This window comes from Drosophila willistoni (genome assembly GCF_018902025.1).
Source record: "Drosophila willistoni isolate 14030-0811.24 chromosome 2R unlocalized genomic scaffold, UCI_dwil_1.1 Seg167, whole genome shotgun sequence".
Taxonomy (NCBI): domain Eukaryota; kingdom Metazoa; phylum Arthropoda; class Insecta; order Diptera; family Drosophilidae; genus Drosophila; species Drosophila willistoni.
The window spans coordinates 17,020,891-17,043,830 of record NW_025814050.1 but is presented as its reverse complement, the minus strand read 5'-3'; the positions used below and the strand labels follow the sequence as shown (position 1 = coordinate 17,043,830).

The following is a 22,940-nucleotide window of genomic DNA, read 5'->3' as shown; positions in this document are numbered from 1 at the left end:
AAAATTAAAACAGCCTACAGCAGCTGTACACATGTAGAGCGACAGCGACAATAAAACAAAACAAAAACAACGAAAGTTCAGGGCTAAAATATATATTAAGTCGAGTCTGTCGGACTCTTCTCGCTCAAGTCTGAAGAAATGCCATTGTAATACAGAAATTGGCAACTGTTCCAAATTGTCTAAAAATAATCACTGTCTAGCCATTGACGAAGGCTTTTATTCAACTTGAAAACGGGGTCATAAATTTTGGCAAAAGAATTTCAAGTTGAAAGCGAAAAGAAAGTTGATTAAGAAGTCAAAAGCAAAAAGGTTGTATGAATTTCAAGATCATGGAAATTTGGAATGTTTCAAAGCCCTTGAAGTTGAGTCATTCTTTTGATCTTACCTGTTTTATATTTTGGAAATTCCATGCATATATCTTTAAGCCTTTTTTGTCTTCCTGTTTCCATTCCTTTTATATTTATTTTGATGTTTAGCATTCCTTTCCTAAATTTAATTATATCTCTGTTTATTTCATTCAATCTTTAAAAAACTTCATTGATTATACAGGGTTTGTTATTTTCTAGCAACCCTTATATTTATTTTAGTCCTTTTATGCATTTCCCCCCTTGTTCATTGTCTGCTGAACCCTCTTTTCCTTGCATCTTTAATGCACCGCCACTACAACGTCGGGGTCACCAATATAACAACGATAGTTTTTCCTGTTTAAAATGCAAAGCGCCATGTTTAAACTCGACACACAGACAGATTGACAGTCAGACAGAGACCAAGAGGAAGTTCTATTTGCTGAAATACTTGGCATGCCCATGTTACAGCTCAAAAACCAAAGCCCCACCCTTTTGACCATTCTACTCGAGGCATATCCAATGGTCTTCGGGCATTGGGTTACCATTACCTCGTTCCTCTGTTTTGCTTTTTTTTCGCTTTGCTTTCGTACAATATTTAAATAGGAAATTAGGGTCGACATTTGTTGTCTCTTCTTCTTTGCGCGCTTTTGGGCTTCCGTCTGTTGGCCTAAGGTTTCCCGCAGGTTTGGCGGTCTCACAACCAGAGTGGGTAAAAGAACTTGGGGAACAACATGGTCGAAAGGCATGCTAATTAACAACTTAGTAACAACATACAAGCAGCAACATATGTATTTATTTATTGCGATTGCCATTTAATTAACTGCATTTACCGTTAAAAGCAAAACTAGTGCAGTTAGTTGAAGTTAAAACTAAACTGGTTAACACTCACACACTCAGAAACTAAGATACAGACAGAGAGATTAAAGGATGTTCAAACTAATTCCTATGATTTTTCTTATTTAATTACAGATCTCTTGGTAGACAGGCGCCACAATTTGTATAAGACGAGGAAGCTTGTGTTTAAGACAAAAAAATAGGTAAGTTTCGTCATGGAATTGTTGATACTAGAACGAGTTCTAATGTGTATTTCAAAATTTTGTAATAAGAAAAAAAAAGAAACATATTTCACCAGAGAAGCCAATAAAATAATTCAGCCGGGTAAATGACACCATTCACTAAATGTTGCCATCGTGACTAAGAACATTGACCAACTCAACAAATTTCCCATAAATTGCAATGCTAGGTCTTACACTACACAACACAACACAGACTCGTACAAAGCCAACAGACTCTCTCTGTCCTATACCAGTTAATGAATATTTGAGCTTGGTTGTTTTTTTTTTCCTTCATAGTTTAGTTTCAACCGGTTTACTACAACTTACTCACTAATCGTTCTCAACTCTTTCACTTGAAATGTTTCACTAAAGTGTGTTTAGTAAAAGACTTACGTAAGGGTTAATGTTTCTGACACACACACAAAAAGTTCAACAAACTCTGCTAGTGATAATGGATCAATGTAATATTCATTAAGTTATGGAATTGTTTGTTATTAGCCATATAATATTGGTCATCACATGTGATGGGCATCATTTTATTCATTTTGATCTACAGGGAAATTTGTCTTTTTATGAAAGTGCTAAATGAAAAATTTGTTGTTAGTAGCAACCATTTGAAATCTAATATTTATGCTTGTTTTAAGTTTATATAATGAACTGAATATCGAACTGATTTCTTGACTTTTGAATAGGCCCAGCCAAAAGTAATCATTTCACTTTTAAAGATAACTTTAGCAACTTTACTTTTGGCAAAGGATCAGAAATAATTTCCATAAAAGTTGTTCAAATTTAGCAGCTTAATAGTAACTAGCGTCATACTGTCCATATCTCAATCCTCTGAAATATGGGTGGAAATTAATGGTCAGAAAAATATGATTTAAATAAAAAACATTCAATGATTTGATAATTAAACGGGAAAATAGTTAGAAAGATATTAGTAGTATCCGATCAGAAAAATAAGATAAACTGCTTGAGAAATTCAGTAATTTCCGAGGTGGGCGTTTTCTCAGTTTAAATATTTAACAAAATTCTGTAACCACTTCGAGAATTTACTAGTTTGGCGTAAAAACAAGCGTAGAAGGTACAAAATGATTAGAAATATTGACAGATGCTCTAGATCCGTCCGGTTAAAGATTACGTGCAAGTTATTGATCAAAATTTTATAAATTTTTTTCTATGATTGTTATTTGTTTATAATCATAATACGAGATAATTATCTCAAGAAGAAATTTAAGATGAAACCCACAGGAAGAGTAATAGGATAACTCAAGTTATATGTAAATCTTTCTAAAATCATATAATTTTATAATGAAAGGAAGAAGTAAAAAGGATAATATTTAGCGAATCTATCTAGGTACACAATCTAAAGTAAAGCATTAAACAACCATAGGCAATTTAGCGCAGAAGCAACCGGTTTCAAAAACTAAGATAAACAATGACCTTTAGGAAATTATTAATTCATTTGGAAATTGTGAAATAATTCTCTCTATAGATATGCAAAGTTCATCACTCAGTGAAGTGAATCATAACTACAAGATAAATTACTCCGTTATATTAGATCGTATCTAAAAATAAACTATTGCATAGTTAATACCCCCAAGAATTTCATCAATAAAAGTTTCTGCTGAATAATGAAACCGATAGGCGCCATGGTCAGTGTTTCGAATGAGTGTTAATTAAATCTCAGTTACGACAGTTAGAAGGTCTTTAGGTGGGTGTTCTATTGGCCCGGCTTAACCTGTAGTCTCAGTTACCTCTTTCTTCATTTGGCAAAGTCGTTTCGTTTGAGTATTACATGGTATATACCATATTGTATCATCATCATCATCAATCCCGTCTCATGGTTATTCTATGCTCTGCTTTTTTTTTCATTTCGCAAGGTTCCCGCAATGCCTTTTAATTGGATTAGAAGAGCAGGAGAGCAAGAGAGAGAGAGAGAGGGAGAGAAGAACCTTTTGAAAAACAAAATTTGAAGAAAAAAATAAATAAGCGTAATGCCCGTTGCTATTTTTTTGCCCCGTTTCTTTTTTTTTATTTTTGCTTTAATTTAATTAAAAGGTCAATAAACCTTTTGCCAGACAAACAAGCAAAATCTCTTGCCAAGAAGAGGAGAGAGGAGAAAAAAACCCTTTTCAGAAACATACTAAAAGATACATTTTTTTGTTAATCATTTTACAATTAGTTGATGGCGAGCGAGAAATCAAAAAAATGTTGTAGATCAAGTTTTTTTCCATTTTTTTTTTTTTGTAAGTGTTTTCTGCAGTTGCTTGTTGCTATTTTTTTGTGTTTTTCTATTATTTGCTATTTGATTATTTTTGTTTCTAAATTTAATTTGCATGTTTGAAATTCGTTAATTTGCTTGCTATTAAAAAATTGCTGCCAGGCGAAATTTTACGCTGTGTTTTGTTTTGGTTGTATCTTTCTTTAATAACAAATTAGCCAACGTTGCTGAAACTTATTTGCATTTTTTTGTTTTTGTTATCTGTGACTTGTGTGTGTGTGTCTTATGTTTATTTATTTTTTTTTTTTTCGGCCAGCATTTTATTATCGCATGTGTCTTGGTTTTAGAGCTGTTAGGGTAAGTTTTAGGTAGTAGTAGATTTTTTAATGCAGCAGCTAACGGATCGTAAAATTAAAGCCTTCCAACCGAAAATTGGTGAAATTTTGTGATGTTTCTCCTCCAAAAACGCTCTCTGTAACGCCACAATGCATTTTACTTTCGTTTTTGGCAAAATTTCTCCAACAAAACAAATGGAATTTTTAAATTTATGGTAAATACTTGGCTTGTAGCTTGTAGTGGGTGTTTAAATGTGGTTAATCAATTGATTGAGCATTCTTTTTTGTCTACCTTTTTTTGGGTTATTTAATAGAGAGCACATACAATGCGGAAGTCGAACTCAGCTTACAAACCTCTTATGACATTTGTCATAGCTCGAATCGAAACACGCGTCAAACAGTAAGACAAAACTAACTTGGGGCTAATCAATCATGCTCAAAACACATTCACACACACACAAGTCTTTTGCAGATTGAATGAAAGTAATTTGAATAGAGTTTGTTAGTTTTCGTCGGCATATATCCCATGACAGGTAGTCACCTCACCATCACCCTCACCTTCATCCTCACCCAACACCATCCATCTATTGGCATTCACACTTTAGCCAAATGGTATTTGTCTTTCCCTATCTCCCTCTCACTAGTTGTGTGTCTGTCTCTGTCGTTGCACGTGTCAAGTGTAGGGAAATATAAGGAAAATCTACAAGTATGAAGAGAAAAACTACAATGTATCTGACTGACCCAAAAGTTAACTTCCTCTTTTGCGCGTATTTTTTTATGGTTTTTCTTCAGTTCCCGTTATGTAAGATGATTTAGGGTTTCTGACTAGAAAAAATGACTTGTTTTTTCTACAATTTGTTGTGTTTTTTTATAGCTTTGTCACTGCAGTTTCTCTGAAATCAGGTCAAACCAACTGTCAGTCTAAAGACGGATGACAAATTTGTCAGCGTGAAGAGAAGGAAAACAAACACAAAAAATGGGGAGAAAAAAAAGATCGATGGAAGTTTTGAAAAGCTGACAATTTAATTGACCATCTATGAGTATGGAGAGTCAAAAGTTTGACCCATTTCCATAAAATTTACCGTTCATTGCATCATTTCCCTCCCCCCTCACCTGTCGAACATCTGCTGAGAACTTCTCCCGCATAATTTGAACTTCTTATGGTTCTTTGTCTATTCTTTGTGGGATATATCATTAAGTTGGCCATATATAGAGATCATTGACTTTGATTTTGGATTTCTGTATATATATGTGTGTGTGTGTGTAGCTTGCTAGGATTTCATTGAAGACGGCGAAACCTCAACGGTTCACTAATTAATGACGGCAAAGACATAGACCAATATACACGCAGCTAACATCAAAGTGTCAAACCTTGAAAAATTTGACTGTCTACCTGAATTTTCTGCTTCCAAGTAAGTTGGACAAACAAATGAAGAAATTACAGGTAGGAAACCTTTGCCGCCACTTCTGAGTGTTATCATTGGAATGTCCTTTGTCCTATTGTTTCACATATTTATGCAATGCCCATTTCGGTGTCTTTGTTCTTTAATTTTTGCGTTTGCCATCTCTCGTTTTATGGATCTATCGTTGATTTATTTCACAAACCTGACCTGGAACGAAGGTCATTCCAGATACGTGAGCGTAAAGGAAAACGCCACCCAGGGAGTAGCATAAATCGCATCCCTCTAGGTGGCTTAGTACAAACTGTCAAGTCTTGGCACGTCGCTAGTGTTCCTTGTAGGGTGACATTAAGTCGATCTCCTTTTTTCTTTTCTGTCATCCATTAGCCTTTCACTTTTTATCTACTCTAAAGCAGCTGGATGCAATGCGGGTGAAATTGTTCCAGGCACGGCAACTCAAAGTGCTTCAGAGGAGCCAGCCGAGAGCAGTCCAGATTCAATGCTGAGTAGGTGGTCAAAAGATTAGCCAGAGTTCGTGTTATGGCTCATGTAATCCCTAACAACTGTTTGGACTTACTGTCAGACTGGAGATATCCCATAAAAAGGCATACTTTATTCAAAACCCGCAGGGAAAGTAAATAGTTTCGTTCAAGACCAACATTATGTCCCATTTCAATGTGGGTTTTTTTCTTTTCTCAATAATTTTCCAAATCTTTGAAATTTGTATTTGTTTCTTTATTCCTGAAAAATAATATCTATATTCTCAGTGGACTACTCTAGAGAAATGAGCCTGGAATAAGATTTTGTTATATTTATTTAAGAACTAACTTTATAGGTATATAAATTTCTATCCTATTTCACTTATCAAATATGAAACATAATGTAAAACAGAAATTTATCAACAAAATGCCTTATTTTGAAAATGATTTTCCAAAAATTGTGCCATCTTCAGCTAACTGTTCGTAACCTCATACGAATAGTGTTGCTATAGGAAAACTTCTACTTCAATTTGAGTGTCAACTCTCGTTTTGGCTGACAATAGAATGTATACACATAAAAGTACATATGTATGTGTTTAGGTGTGCAAGTGCCTACCTAGTTGAGTCTCAGGTCAATATCGTGACCTTTCACTTTTTATCGGCATACACACAGCAGGAAGCGGACGACTTAAACGATGAGGTGTGGACTATGTACCTGTTACTTTCCTCTCTCAGTATGCACTTACTTACTTAGGATACCAGCGGCCCTTTTCAAAAATTGTTTTCTGAACCAAAGCTAATCTTTTACAACTGTTTAGGCTTGAAATTGTATGTTGAGAGAATTAGGAGAAGGAGGAGGAGGAGGAAGAGGAGGAGTGTCTCAGTGGGCGCTACCCATAGACTGTTTATTTTAACAAATCCATAAGATTTAAGGCATTAACAAGATTTTAAGTTTTTCCCAGTTTAAAAGTTGATTAAAGATAGAAAGAGAGTGAGAGAGAGAAACAGAGTAAACGAGGGGAGAAGAGTGCGTCGTCGCCAGTGGCAATCTTTTAGACCCAAAAATGGGCAGGCCAACTCAATTCGTCTTGGCCAATTAAGACAAATTTGTTTTTGAGAGTTTTGCCTGGATCTGTCAGCAGCAACGCTCGAATTTATAATAAATCTTTACTATGTTGTCTTTGCAATCGGTAGTAGTCATACATACATATACATACCTACACATATATAAATAAATTTATAAAGCAAATATGGTAAAATCTAGTTAGTGAGACCAAACGATTAGATGACATCTGGCAAAACTCAGTTTATAGGCATAAATGTGGATAATTGGGTAAGGAGAATAAATCGTTTTAGTCTAGCCGATTGATGGCAAAAGATTGGAAGATTGTGAGATACTCATGGGGATTCGGCACAAGAAACTCAAAAAGAGAAATATTAATTTCAATACTAAAAACTCTAAATTTTCTTAATATATAAAGTTCCGGGATTGAATTCCTTCAAACAAATATTTTCATATCTATAATGTTATATCGTATAATATTACATAAATTAAATACTCAGTGGGATACAAAAAGACAAAAGATTTGGTATCAATTGTGTCATGACGACTATTTTATACCCTTAAAATGGATGCAGATCAATTCTATGGTTTTTTGGAGTGCTAATATCTTTAAATATACAGAAAAACTTAAAACCAATATCGGTTTTCTTTATTTAAAAAACATTATTTAGGCATCTTTAAATACGAAATTATTAAGGCCTTTTTATGTTTTTTAATCGTTTTCGAACTTTGATCAGTGTAGTCAGATAGAATTTATGAAATTACCCATGATATTTTGTTATAGCGAATCAAGTTTTCTACAATTTCGATTTTCATATGTATTTCTATATAATCGAAAACAAGAATAAAAGAAGAATATAGTAGAAGAATAGCTTAATATGTTAAATGTTGAAATTTTTATTCAAAAAACGTTTTCTATGAATAGTACGTCTTTCAAAATACTAAAACATTATACAGAAAATCTTGCAATTTTATAGTCTTTATCTTTAAACAAATAATTTCAAATAAGGAAATTTCTATAAGCGAAAAGTAAATCAGATTCATTATCAAGTGAAGTCTTCATATCACAAAAGTTTATGTTGACTTCTTTATAATGTTGAATAAAATGGAACATTTTTACTTTGTGACTATAGATTTTTGTTAGTTAACCAAAACCAATATACCTGCTAACAAAGTGTATAAAACGTATATAACTCTGATTGATAAAAATTTCCTGCCTATCATCTAGCATATCAAGTGTAGCCAGAAAATTGGGGGAAAATGTTAGTTTTCATTGGTTTAAATGATTACAAACATCAAATTATAATTAATTGCGTGATTTTTATGAATTTTGGTATTGTTTTTTTTTTATATGAAATATGATTTTCCACCTAACTTTCTACAATGGATACATTTCGTATTGTATGATGGTATGGCAATTTTAATTTAGAAATGCTTTACGATTTACTTTGCATTGCATTTCATAATGATCATCATATATGTACATATATGTATATATATAAACGAATGCGTTGCAATATAATATTTTTATTCATTTTTGGTTTCTTTTAATTGGTCTGAAACACGCTCAGCAAAAAGGAAAAGCTAAAGACCAAAACTACTTCAACTGCGACCAACTGAGACTATGCGCATGCGCTTTTAATTGCCTTTTTACAGTTCACAACAAAAATGATTGCCAAAGCTTTGTTGCTATTATTATTATTTCTATTATTACTACTACCTACTATTATGTGTGTGTGTTTTGTGGGGGTTTGCTAAGAGCAACTAGTGATTTACCTATTCCAAGAAGGGCAACAAAGAACAAAGCTTACCTCACACAACAGTTATGAGGCTTGAACCTTATCGTGAGTGTGAAACCTTTATTACACATTAAATTATAGTTAACAGCACCTACAAGAACCTTCGGCATTATAAATCTTACCAATGTGTGTGTGATTGTGTGCAACCTCTCATCATATATCTATATAATTTTTTTTGGGGGCCCAATTTCAAGGTTAACCCACAACACCAATTCGAACCTTTGGACAACCTCAAGAAATTCCCAATTTTCAGCTTGTTTGTAAAAAGAGCAAAGAAAAAAAATTAATAAATACAATAAATGAGCTATTGTTGTAAATTAATAATGAAAAATGCGTTCGACAGTCAGCGACAACAAAAAAAAAAAGGCCAGGAGGTGGAGTAGGCCTTCCCACTTCGAAAAAGATAAGAAAAATGCAACAAAAATTTTTAACTTCAATGGGACAGAGAGGAAAATAAAATCAAATTTACAATCATTAAAAAATGAATAATACCAATGAGGTTTTGATTTAAATTCACGTTTATGCGTTAAAGTTATAACGTGATAAACTTTTGAAAATTTTGATTGAAAGTCGTATAAATTTCGTTTATATTTATTAGGTGGCAATATCTAGATAAAGTTTTTTATAATCATTAATAGATAATCAATGTAAAGATTGGGATTTTATTGATTTGCCATAATTACACAAGAATCCAATGTTTTACTATATGTTTCCGGAATATAAAATCATTTTGTATTGTAGCAAGAACTTGTTAAGTCTGATGTCATCTTAAATTGGTTAATAAACTGTAAACAAGAAGCTTTAAAAAAAAAACTTGCAGATTTTAGATTTGATAAGAAACCTTGAGATCTCCTTTTATGATTTATTACGTGATTTAATTGAAGTTCCAATATGTTTTTTTAAGGAAATAAAAGTGTTTCGATGACTGATCTTATAAAAAATAATAGTCAAGCTTTCCTATAACTTTATTCTTTTATGATGATAAAATGCAGTCAAACTTTTCTGGAAATAATTTGCAACAGACCAAAATTAACTTTATTACATAGTGACCCTATTCCATATAAATTAGAATTAAAGAATTTTAGGTTAATGATATGTCTTTTAAAATAACATATTTTATATATCATAAAACATTTGGTATATCTTCCAATAGTTAGAAAAAAGAGAAGTGGATGTTGAATAAAGAAAGGTTTAATTGTTACATTACATAATTAATTTAAATATTAAATATTTTTAATACATAGAAAATAGATATCTGAATGTTGAGTAATGGGTGTTTTTAATAGTTGGAAAATGGAAAAGTTAATGTTTAAAAAATAAACAACTTTGAGATTGCGACCATAAATTATACAACATATGCAACTCAAGGTATTATCCAATTATTCCATATTTTAAAGATCCAAATTTTATTCAGATTTTAATAAGTAGGATTTTCAATAATCGAATTTTTATCAAAGAAAAAGGAATTTTTAACACTTGTGATCTAAATTTTTTCATTGAACGATCTTATTGTCAGATATTAAGTGATTTAGTTAATTTTAATACGAATAATGTTTTATAGATATTTATTTTTCAAAATTTGAAATTGTTGAGATTAAACTCGATCTATATTCTGACCCAGCCCCATAAATTCTGTTCCAAATTGATTTAACTAATTAAATAGAAATCGTATTTGATGGAATAGAAAAGACAGTCCACTAATTTCAAGTAATATTAAATGGATTTAGCCAATATACCTTCTATAACATAAATAACAAATTAAAAACTTACATAAAGATTTTTCTATTGATATCTAAACAATTACTCCACCTGGTGGCATTTTAAAATTGATATATTTTTTAACTACGGGTAAAAGTCACAAGTGAATTGTAATATAATTCGAGTCGCTTTGACAGCTTAATGATTGCAACATATCCAATTGGTTGACACATTACAGGCGGTTAATTGGCTTAGTTATTACATGAATTTGAATGCATTGGAATGTAAAGATATAATGGCCCAACTAACTCTTTATCTCTTTCTTGTGTTTCTTTTTTTGTCTTTGCAGCGCTCTCTAAGCCTCATCATGATGATGTTGTGGCCAGTGTCGAAAGCCTAACACATCCCCTAATACCAATCTACCAACCAGCCAGCTAGAATCATCCCAAAATTCTTACCCCCCCATCCCAACTTGTAAATCAATATGTTTGGTCTGTTGAGCAGTTCACAAATCTATGGCCTTCAACAACAACCGCAACAACAACAACAGACGCCAACTGATCAAACAGATAATCCCAAAAAGAGCAATAGTTTACCCCATAAAAATCACAAATCCCAGCAGCAGCAACAACATCGACGATCTGCCAGTAGCCTCAGTGATACTGGTGGCAAATTCTTTGCCCATTTAAGTTCAAAATCTCCCAGTCAATTTATAGAAAAGTTCATTAAGAGTGAATTACTCAACGGCTACGATACACTAAAGTGTCAAGCGGGCGGCAGTGCAAGTGGCAAATCACCCACCCAAAAGACTCCAACCGAAGTCGGTGGTAGTCCAATATATTCAAATCTTCAGACCGATTGGGGTGGTTTCAATTGTTTGCAGGGCAGCTATCGTAGTCACGGCGACGGTGAATTCTATGAGGCCGTTCAGGTGAAATCACCGACCCCAGAAAATTCACAGCAAACCAGCAACGAACTTGCCTCAGTGACAATGCGAACCAAGGCAAATACAGGTGTTGAAGTTGAGGGCGGTGCCACGCTGCAGCATTATCAAAAGTTGCCCGAGACAAATTTGGAGATGCCATCGTTTAATACCCAATCGGCAGGACATACACCGGCCTACAAGAAGCTTGGATTTGGAGCCCGTCTGCAGAAACTGAGTGCCGAGCAAGTAAGTAGAGCCAAAAGATAATATTAGGTTAAGAAAATCAGACCCATTTACAGCTAGATATTAGAATGTTTTGTCGGTGAAATCAGTTCTGTTTTTTTTTTCTTTTTTGGCTAGAAATGTAGTCATCAAACTTTCAAATCTTGTTAAGAATCTCTTACTATCCAAATAGGTAGCTGATTGTTATAATTTATACCATCTATTAACTTCCTAAAGGGTCTAAAATACCATATACAAAACTAGAAATCCACAGCTTGCAGTTTATTGGCCACAAAAACTCGAAAGTAGTCTCAATATACTTTTTCTTGTAAATTTAATTTTTTGAGCCTGTATTCGAAACATTTGCGGACAGTCTCTTCATTTGGATAAGGCAATAAATTGAGGAAAGAAATGTAAATTAATATAAAAATTCAAAATGAAAGAAATTAAAGAAAACTAGATTCGAATCAGCACATTTGAATAATTAAACACCAATAAAAATTCGTGGAAAAATATCGATTGTTTTTCTGTTCACTCACGATTGCCACTAACTATATATCATTTCCCTTTGCTGCACGCGATTTCCCAGGACCAACTGATATATGTTTCTAAATAAACTTGGGGTGGTTGTTTAACGTTAGCTTATATTTACTATCATCAACCCCTTTTATAAATGAAATTATAAAAACTAGCAGAATATATGTATTTCAAACAGACCCGACTATTCATACGGGTAGTAAGTTAAGTAATTCAAGAATGATTCAATTATAAATCTTATCTAAAGGAGATTGTGTTAATATCTAGAACAGCTGCTGCCTGTAGATGCAATCAGTTGAATCTTTTTAGACACAACCAGAAGAAGAAACAGAATACATGAAAGATCTTAAATATCACTAACTTATCTAAAAGATCAGGGCCTATATAGTGACTCAACTTTTAACTAAGGCTATAAATTGCAGGGTATATAATAAGAGCAAAAAGGGGACAATCTAAGGCAAAGACAAATAAACATTCACTTGAAAAAATGAATCATTTCTGTTGCCAGGCAAATGAAAAATAATAATGCGAAGAGTTTAATTTAAAGTTTTTCCCCTACGTTTTTAGTTGTAATCAGTTTAATATGCTTAGGACCAGTCGAAGTCAGAAACTTTTTCTACCCCATTCGAATAGCAAATGCAAGTATGCAATTGCTTGTCTAATCAATTTTTAGTAATTTATAGGGAACACTTTAAAATTGTTGTGTTGGTTATAAATTGTCCTTAATGCCAAATTACAATTTTTTCAATGTTTTCCAAACATTTATTATTCAATATTGCATACTTTATGGGGTAAATATTCCTCATATTATAACCCTATATCAGTTGAGTGTCGAATAACCAAATGTGCGAAATGACCTTAAGCTTCAGATAAAGTGTCTAATACTTCTTTTAAGATGAATTCCTAAATACACGGCTATTCGATAATATTGTCTTTAATATATAATCTACATGTTTATGATCTTATCTAAATAGTTTGCCAACTTAAATAATCAACTTGCATAATGCATAATGGTTTCTTCATTTTCCCTTTTCATCTGACCAAATTATCTAACTATCACTGGGCAAATAATTTACAAATCCAAGTTAGCAGACTATTACCTAAGTCAAAGACAAGTTAAGAGCGTGCCTTTACAATAAGCAAGGTATATATATTATATAGTGTATATAGGTATATCTGACAGATAGATTGCACGTGGTTAACCATTTGCTTATCAAGAACAATATGAGCCCTCTGTGTATGTGTGTGTTCGGGCTATATTGCAGCTGCCCTTGATTGTTGTTTCTTGGCTTTCTAAGTAATTAATGAGACTGCAGACTGCTGGTTGAACGGGTTGGCTGATTGGTGGTGATAAGCCAATACCGCCGAGTGGGTGATTCGCCTTGGCCGCAATTACAATAATATATTTTCTCTTTCGAAATCCCACCAAAGAATGAAAAAGAGTGAAATGTTTAGCATAGTGCAAATGGCTGCAAAAGTTCCAGCATACAATTGAACACGTATCTGTATCGGCACAATAAGAAGACGTGTCATCTTGAGAGTTCTTCCAGCAGCACGCAAGTCTTGATGCCGTAGATGACAAGAGAATGACTAGGTGCCTACTATATAGTTGGGAGTGGGGGTCCAAAGGCCATCAGTTCTTCTTCAGGGAGGGAAGTTCAAACAAAATCCAATACAAAAAACCAAAACAAAATAATGTCGTAAATATTCGTACAAAGGTGATAAAATTATATATGAGGTGTATTTAATGTATAGGTACATATATAAATATATATAATTTTTGGGGGAATAAGCTAAATACAGGTGATAAGATAGACAAAAGGGAAAAACAGATGTCTTTCTACCTCTATGACGAAAATTTGCTACTCTTTTGAATAGATTAATAAAAGAACATTAAATAGAAATTCTTTTAAAAGCAAATATTTATAAGTCCAACACAATCAAAGCATAAGAAATGGTTAATAATTTTAATCTTAATAATATCCAAAGAATTTTAGTACCAAAGAAACTTTAATCTTAATAGAAGTATTTAGCAATTTATCAGAGACAATCATCTTTAGATTGAAGTAAGCTCATGTTTCTTTAATATAACAATTTCATAAACCAGAAAGAAGATATTTTTGAAATTTAAATTTATCTTAGCCCACTTCAACTCATTAGTCAAAGACCAACTTTGGACTTCAGTTAGTGGTTTTGTGACCTGAACCAAATGTATAGAAAATTATTTATGATATGTGGTAAGGGTATTTAGAGCTTACTTGTTGAGGATGCATGTGCATGGTGAGTGCTTCCACAGGAGAGCGAATTTCACTTGTCATCGACCAACGTGAAGTGTGCGTCATTTGGTTTTAGAAAATCAAGCTGGCCTATCAGATAACAATGGACAGCCCCTGGGGCTCTCTCTTTGTGGGTTATCAATCAAAACGTTCAGACTTTTGCATACAGTTCAAAAAACAACATTAACAGCAACAGTTGTCATTTCTCCGAGAGCCCCCAAAATGGTTGGCAAATGGGGTTTCACGGGACATTTCAATGTGCTGGGACATCACTCCAAGGTGCTAAGGGAATAGGACTACAAAGTTTTAATTGCAGATTAATAATAAGTACTATTTCTTTGCTTACAGAACTCGGACAATTCACAGTCCTCGCGAAATACACGTAGCAGCAGTAGCGAAGTGCAACGGAGTTCCTCGGGCTCCAGTTCATCGGGCGGTGGTGGAGGAAATGTTGAGGATACAATGGCCATGGGCAGCAACTCACCAGAACGTCTTCAACGTCGTCGTCTATTGCAAATGATCTCGAACTATGATCAGCAGAATAAGCAGCTGTATCGTGAGTTGGCCAAGGAGAAGCGACGTCGCACCGAAGAACTGGCATGTGTGGTTAAGTCTCTGCTCTGCTTTGAGTCCAAACTGAAGAATGACATGAAGACGGTGAATCAACGTTTGCTGGACAGGGACCAGGAGATATGCCGACTTGTCCGACAGAATCGTGCCCTACGCAAACGGCTTAACGATGATCAGCAAAAAGATGAGGGCATGGTGGCCGATGCCGATGCCGATGCCGATCAGGAAATGAATGTGAATGACGAATTGGACAAGTGTCTGGTACTCGAGGCTTTGCAATGCAATAATTGCCGCAAGCAATTCTATGACATTGAGCTTAGAGCGAATGGCACACAGACCTGTGGCAAGGAATTGGGCGTAAGCGCTAAGAGTAAGTACAAAAAGAATTGAAATATTATAAAGATTGTTTCATTTACGTATCGTAGAGGAAAAATACCCTACAAGAATCTCTATTCACTAATTAGAAATGTCAAAAAAGACTCAAAACTTAGTAGTAACTTTCAAAAAAGTCCTCCTAGTTCCCATCGATGCTTTAATTTATTAACTTCATATTAATGTTAAACGATTCATTATTTTTTAAGTTTTCTGGTTTAGTCTTAATTCCTTTTCAAACTCAAGTTATGGACAAAGTTCGGAATTGTTCTAGATCCTACCGATTTTCCCTTATAGATAGTTATAAACATCGAGAAATTTCTTATAATTAAATAGGTATAGATTTATATAATTTAGTTAGGTACTAAATATTTAAGTACAATTTCCATTGAATTATATTCACATATACATGTGTATCTTAGCAATAGAACTATAAGCTCCTATAAGCTATTAACTAACAACCAATTGAGTTGTAAAGATTAGATAAGTTCATTTTCTTTGTTTAAACTATAACAAATCGTAATTAATTATTAATTTACGTAGTTCCCTATATTGTAAAATAGCATTTAAAGATAAAGAAGTATTCTTTCGAGGTATTTCCAATTCTTTGCTTTTAATATCTAGCCAAAAAATATTTTTCATATGGTTACCAAAGAAACAATTGGTACATACCAAAACCATGAAAAGAAAATGAGTTAAGAAATACAGACCAAACAAAGGAAATCCCAAAAATAATACAGAGGCGGATTTAGCCATACTGGGTCCTAGCTCAGAGCCTTTTTGTTGGCTAATATGAAAAAATTTTACTTAGGAAATCCATTTATTAATATAATTCTCTCAGACATGATCAAACTTTTTGTGTTTTATGTGTTTAGTTATCTAAAAATAAAGTTATTTGGCAACTTTCTTTATCATAACTATAATTTTAACAATCATCTGAACTTTAGCCTTTGTGATATTAGATTAGCTGTCATACCGTACGTATACGTTATTTAATCTCAGCAAGGTTCCTACCCAAAAATATCTTTAAATGATTTATCGTTAAAATAAATTAGTTTTAAATAGTTCTAAGGAATTTTTATTGCTTAAAAGTCGTTACTAAACTTCCTTCCTTTCCTTACAGCTGAGCACGGCTCTTCCAGCGATGACACCGTCTCATCGTCGTTCTATGGCGCCCGACGCAGCGTTCGGTATACAAGTAAACGTACAGCGGGCACATTCCGGGACTACATGCGTTCCCGGGCCATGCATATCGATGATGCCGCATTGGAGCAGCAATCGGAGGAGAATACCAGTAGCATAAGCCGTGAGGATTCTCAAACGAGCTACGAGCATTTGCATAACTATGCAAGAGCCATGGAACGTATGCATGGAGTGAAGCCATCCCTGGAAGATGGTGACTACTCGGAGCAGAGTAGTTTGGAATTGGAGCAGCAACAGCAGCAGCAGCAAAGACGTCGCAATAGTTGCTCCAGTCGTAGTAGTAGCAGTAAGACAACAGTTTCCTCAATGGCCGCCCAGTTGGAGGAAGACGATGGCATATTCTCGCCCACACAGGATGATGAAGATTTCGATGAGTTGGATGTGGAGCAGGAACAGCAGCTTATGTCCAGGGGAGCTATTAAGATAGTGCAACGACGTTGTGCCGACTTTTCGGAGGCTTCACCCAAGCAAATCTATGAGACGACCACGGATGATTGGTATGCCAGTGCCTCGGATCAGGAGGAGGCTACGGTTACGTCGAAACCCTATGGCCAGGGAGCTGTGAATCCTGTGTTAGAGTGTGTCAATCAGATTTTACTCCAACAATCCATGGAGGAGACACTGAGAGAGCCCACACCCAAATCGGCAATGTCCATAAAGGGGGGATCCTCTGCCTCCTCTGGCTCAAATCTGCCCAGACGTAGCTCTCTAAGTGGACGCAGTGCATCGAATGGACGCAAACGTGTGCATTTTTCTACCAAAAATAGCATGGTTCATGTACCAAGGCATGATGATGAAGAGGAAGTGCAACATGAACCAATGATCTCACATTATCATCCCATGACCTCGACCGGAGATATTCTCAACTATGAAACCATCTACAGCAATGAATACGAGCCCATTGGCTCGGAAAGAGCATCCAATTTGTATGTGGATATGGCTGCAGCTAATGGAGAAGTCGCACACACTGGAGCCGGTTCAAAAAACCAAAAGTTGCCTCCTGCCTTGCCACCAAAGCCGGCAAATTTGTTGAAATTTAAGAAGTCCCTTCATCAACTTGAGGAGCAAATGGAGGAGGAGGAGGCAACAACAACTACAACTTCGGAACCAGATTATTGTTCCATTTCGGAGGTGGGTGGCATGACGAGTGTACAAATTGTGGCCGATGTACATCAAGCTCCCGAATCCAATACGCCGCCAGCTATTGAAGCGGCCAATCAGGAGGAGGATCAACTTTCCGATGACAATCACTCGCACAAGACTGAGGAAATCGAAGAGATTTTCGCTGACATACCAAAGCTACCCAATGTGGCTGCCATTATAGCACCCAAACAATCCGCCTCCGACTATCTAATGATGACACCCAAACCTTCGACCACCACCACAACTCTGAGTACATCACTTCGCCTCCAAATGCCGACCGCTCAAACCACCACCACATCACAATACAAACGCAAGCATGTGCCCAACATTCTGGCCGAGATCAATAAACGCATGAGTCTGCCTAGCTCACCCACCACGCCCACTACACCGAAGAGCCAGCCCACAACTCCCACCTCAACATCGAAGTCACAATCGCTACTACAATTGGCCGAAGCAACGAGTGATCTGCCACTTCAAGCTGAATTCGATTGGTATAATTTGGATGCGGAATTCGACAGAAGCCAAGATGATGATATCACCAAGAGTCCACTTAACGAAGGCATGCTCGAGGAGATTAGCGAGGCAAATGAGTGTCTAATCAATGCTGCTGATGAGTACAATTTGGATGAGGAATTCCATGAGGAGGAGGACTTGTCCGATCACCATCATCATCATCACATTCACCATCAGAAGCTCCAGACGGTCACCCTAGCCGAGGAGGAGGAGGAGGAAATGGATCTGGAACCACCCATGGCCAAGGCCAAGCAAATGAAAAAGAATTTGGCCAGCTTTGAGAAATTCATCGAGGGTTCGGGTCTAAGCACCAAACCATTGCCCAGCAAGCGAAAAATCTACTTTAATGCTCCATTTGTCTGAGATTGGACTTGAAGTATATAGTACATATATATCTAGGGATTACTTATTTGCTAAATGTCAATATGGATTTCCTTTTTTTGTTTCCTTTATTTAAGAACTTGTGTGTTTAACGAATTTAAGTTTTTTGCTTATGTGTATCTCCCCCCCATTCCCCACACCTCACAACAAACCAATTTATTGTTTAGTTTTTTAAGTTTGGCAAAAAAAAAAAGAAACGAAAGAAAAACAAGAAAAAAGTATTATAAATTGTTTTAGAAAATTTTTCACATCAATAAAAAACAAATAAAGAAATTGAATTTAAATATGATTTTGGTTTGTCTATCCTTAAAAACTTGGAGATGATCTTAAATAATAGTAAAAAAAATATTGATCAGTAACAATTATTATTATCCATAGAAAATATTCTGCAGAAAAATTTCAAATATTTTGTAGAATTTTTCCAAAGAGCAGGTATTGAAAGGAGATATTGAGCGATGATATAGTCTTTAACAAACTGGCTAAACCAAACCTTGAACTCCAAATTTGTTACAAATTATTATCTTTTTTCAATATAAAAAACAATACCTACATATTTTATAAGAAGAAGTAACCTTTAGATCATTCAAAATATTCCTTTTCTGAATAATCGGAATTACCGACTTTGAAAGTTAGATACATGCGATTAATAGGTTGAATAAAGTTAGAATTTTCCAAATATTATTGGCTCGCTTTGTTTAGAAGGGGTTTCAAAAGACAAGAGTTACTAGTTCCAAAAACTTGAATTTTCAAAAACACCCTAAAATTTAGAATAAATTTTATAATTTTTGGACATTTTTTTGTAAAACATTAAGACTCATAATCTGGGAATCGTAACCTCTCAAGCTTTCACAAGAACTCCATATCTATGGTAAGTTTCCTAACTTATTCGAAATTTTACCTAATTCGCATGTTTTATAAGTGCATTTCGAAAGTACATCTAATAATTTATATTATTGATAAAATTTTGGATGTATAAACTCAATATTCGGAATTTTAAATCAAACGCTTTTGACCATATTCGCAACTTTTAAAAAGGTTTTCTTGCTCCAAAAACATTGAATACTCGTTCCAATTATTATATGAGATATTTTTGATAAAGGTAAGATGTTCTTCAAAGTTTAAATTTTATCATCTTAACATACATATATAAAATATAGTACAAGAGATCTGGTCAGTTATATCTTTCCGTTTTATGACAGGTAAATGTTTTAAACATTTTTGTTTTGATCAAAATATAATATGAAATTCGTTTTAAGTCCTAAATGGCTAAACAACACAGCTATTAATATAGTTTGATGGTAAAGATACTCAAAGAACTTGCTAAAAACAAACAGAATTAAATTGTGGATTCGAAAAAATACTGATATATTGAAATAGTTTAAATACTTTGAACCAAAGTACTGCCAATTTCAAAAGACAGTAACACTCAGATCAAAGTACTCAACCAAAAGCTTCTAATGATAAATTCAATTTTTAGAGCTATATCAACATCAGTCAATTTCGCATATTTTCGCTTTGTTTCTTTTAAGTCTTAGTGAGACATTTTAATTTAACTGAATAAGTAAGATATCACATTTTATGTCTACATCGTTTAATACCCTTCAATAATGATTGAACCCAATAAGTATTTGTTATGGTTTTTTGTTTGACATTGTACAAAGTTCATTTAATTGGGAATCTCCGAACTAATCCGTTCAACTCATTTAAAATTGTAATTGAGAACTCTAGATAATTGTGTAATAAACATATATATTTTTAATATATTACAACAATATTTACTTCGCACTTTACAACATTATCTTGCAACTATTGAATTTTGTTATTATCCATTATCCGAGGTTATTGTGCAAAAATACAGCCGGTGCTTTTATTTCTTAGCATGAAACATTTGCAAATGCATACATAATAATAAGTAGTTACATAATTGAGAAAGGAACACAACATTTTCAACTTACACGTAAAGCAAGGTATGGAAATCAAGGACCCGTTTTTTTGTTCGAAAGCATTTCACGGCAAATACAATAAATAAATGAGCTTAACTAAAACTTAACAATATTTATATTTTGACTTAGACATTTACAAAATACAAGGAATGCATCTTAGAGCTACAAATAATTGAGAGCGAGTGAATCCTTTTGTGGAGAGGATTCGCCCTAATACAAACTGGTCTTTTTCATAATACGTAGAAATTCTTCTTGATTGACCTCGCCATCGTTGTCCAAATCGGCCTCATCGATCATTTCGCGTAGCTCCTCGTCCGTGAGAGTCTCTCCCAATTCACGGGCCACACGTTTGAGGTTCTTAAATGATATTTTTCCCGTCTCATCATCATCGAATAAGCGAAACGCTTTCAGTATCTCCTCTTTGGTATCCTTTTCGGCCATTTTCGTAGTCATTAGATGAAGAAAATCATTGAATGCTATACGCCCGCTGCCATCCTTATCGATTTCAGCAATCATACGTTTAATTTCCTCCTTTTTGGGCTCAAAGCCCAAGGCCCGTATGGCTACTTTCAGCTCTTTCACTTCAATGAAGCCCGTGCATTCGTTATCAAACAAATCGAAGGCCTCCTTAATGTCCGATTTCTGTGAATCGGTCAATTCGAATTTCGGTCCAGATTTTTTACGACCCTGTTGGGTGCCACGCTTCGCCTGGGCAGCCGTTGCCGTTGCCGCAGTTGTTGTTGTCGTTGTTGTTGTTGTCGCTGGAACGGCAGCCGCAGCTGGTGCTGTTGTTGTTGACTCCATATTCAGTTAAGAACTAAAAAATTTTGTGATGGAATCAAATTAGTTTTTTATAGTTTATAATTTCATAACACACGCAAAGGTAATGAGGAGGCAGAGCGAATAAGACGTCACCTCCACTTACCTTGACTTTGACTGGCCAACTAAATATATATATCCTTGTACTTGCACTTGTACTTGTACTTGGGCTTGTCCACCCACCCACACCAGCTCTCACTTCTCCACCCACTTTGACTCCCACTGCTCCTTTCCGGGGGTGGTTGTTGCTGTTTGTTGCTATAAATAAACAGCTGCAGTTTCAATTTCGAGATGCACCTGTCTCTGGTAACTCAAACTCCTTGGCGACTGCAAATGAAATTGTTTTCGTGTCGCTAATAACAACAAATGAGGCAGCGGCAGGTACTCCTATTCTCTTCGTTTATTTTATATATATACAAAAGAATCCAGTGATGTCATTTTTTGTTAGGCCAAAACAGCTAAATAGTGTCAAGAAAACAGCTAAAAAGAAGAGCAGGAAAATATCAGATTTGTATATATTGCTTTTTCATTCAAGAATGAATATATTATCCAATAATACCATATTGTCAATATCTTCCTTATCGCTCGGATAACTCTGTTCTATAGTTGGTAATCAAAACAGCATTTGTTTTGTCGGTGCAGTTCATACGTAAAATTTTAGATAAATTAATTTCTAATTTAAATATATATATAGATATGGACCTTAAGCTTAATATAACGTTTAATGTATCAACGTTCATCCTGTTTCATATTTTGGATTTGACCAAATTTACTTGGCTAAGAACCCTCTAAACTTCGACATTTGACCAAGGCAGACTTACATTTTTAACATTTCAATCGTCAAATGCCATAGAAACAACGCAACAAATTCAAAAAAAATGAGAATTAACAAATAATATTTCAATTTGCTAAAAAAGCTAGAATTTGAGTAATTGCATTTTCAAAACAGCCCTGGCTGTAAAAAAGCTGAAATGGCATCAGCAGAAAAGTCGCCCCAAATCGAACAAAAAAAATAGTACCAACATCGAGCAAAAGAGTCGAACTCCAACAAAGGAGTCGAACATGCAACATTGGAGTGGAACATCGAACAAAACAGTAAAAATCGTGGAAAGTAGTACCAACATCGAACAAAATATCGAACAATCTTTGTTTATTTTTACTTATCTAATTCTAACAATCTGGCCACACCGCCGCACTATAAAATTGTTTTGCAAGTGGGGTAACTCTAAATTTAACGGTTCAATGTGTAACTATTTTTTGAATTGCAAAAGGTAATCGACTTGAGTGTAGAAAACAATAAACTATTTAAACAACATATTATAATAAATATATCACACCTTTTAGGTTGCTCGTTGTCTAGGTGGTTGTAAGTATCTGAAAATTTATATGTCTAAAAAGAGTGTTTTTTTTTCCTAAAGCTTCCAATATATTATCAATATTACTGTTAATTTTAAACAAACAAAAATAAAAGGCAAAAGAGATTGCATTTTTTTTTCCCAGTGGTTATTACTTATCACGTTTCTACGTCAATTATGTTTGTGCCGACTGCACATTCCTCATTTTGGAAGTGACTCGTGCTTCCTGAAATCATGTCCATCTCATTATCCCAATTATTGCCATCACAATATTCCCAATCAGG

At 34.5% G+C, this 22,940-nt stretch overlaps 2 protein-coding genes across 3 annotated transcripts; one reads left to right on the top strand and one right to left on the bottom strand.

Annotated features, from left to right (window-relative positions):
* The first annotated feature begins 1,316 nt into the window (after positions 1–1,316).
* Positions 1,317–18,745, top strand: LOC6641972. 2 transcript variants are annotated; one of them, XM_002065208.4, is made up of 4 exons: positions 1,317–1,384; positions 10,747–11,568; positions 14,706–15,297; positions 16,423–18,745. In XM_002065208.4, the coding sequence occupies exons 2-4, from the start codon at positions 10,882–10,884 to the stop codon at positions 18,519–18,521; spliced, it is 3,378 nt and encodes a 1,125-aa protein (XP_002065244.1). In that variant the 5' UTR covers positions 1,317–1,384; positions 10,747–10,881; the 3' UTR covers positions 18,522–18,745. The 2 variants fall into 2 exon arrangements, with proteins under 2 accessions (XP_002065244.1, XP_015033826.1); XM_015178340.3 differs by lacking the exons at positions 1,317–1,384; positions 10,747–11,568 and adding an exon at positions 14,550–14,636.
* A 1,633-nt stretch (positions 18,746–20,378) lies between these two features.
* Positions 20,379–21,720, bottom strand: LOC6641971 (caltractin). The gene is made up of 2 exons (XM_002065207.4): positions 21,408–21,720; positions 20,379–21,299 (listed from the first exon to the last, which is right to left on the bottom strand). The coding sequence occupies exon 2, from the start codon at positions 21,284–21,286 to the stop codon at positions 20,693–20,695; it is 594 nt and encodes a 197-aa protein (XP_002065243.3). The 5' UTR covers positions 21,287–21,299; positions 21,408–21,720; the 3' UTR covers positions 20,379–20,692.
* Between the last annotated feature and the right edge of the window lie 1,220 nt (positions 21,721–22,940).

Bases quoted from the DNA above. Each gene is read 5' to 3' on its own strand.
- LOC6641972 (XM_002065208.4), top strand. From the start codon at position 10,882: ATGTTTGGTCTGTTGAGCAGTTCACAAATCTATGGCCTTCAACAACAA. The intron at 11,569-14,705 runs GTAAGTAGAGCC...CTTTGCTTACAG, and splicing joins AGAAACTGAGTGCCGAGCAA to AACTCGGACAATTCACAGTC. The intron at 15,298-16,422 runs GTAAGTACAAAA...CTTTCCTTACAG, and splicing joins ATTGGGCGTAAGCGCTAAGA to CTGAGCACGGCTCTTCCAGC.
- LOC6641971 (XM_002065207.4), bottom strand. From the start codon at position 21,286: ATGGAGTCAACAACAACAGCACCAGCTGCGGCTGCCGTTCCAGCGACA.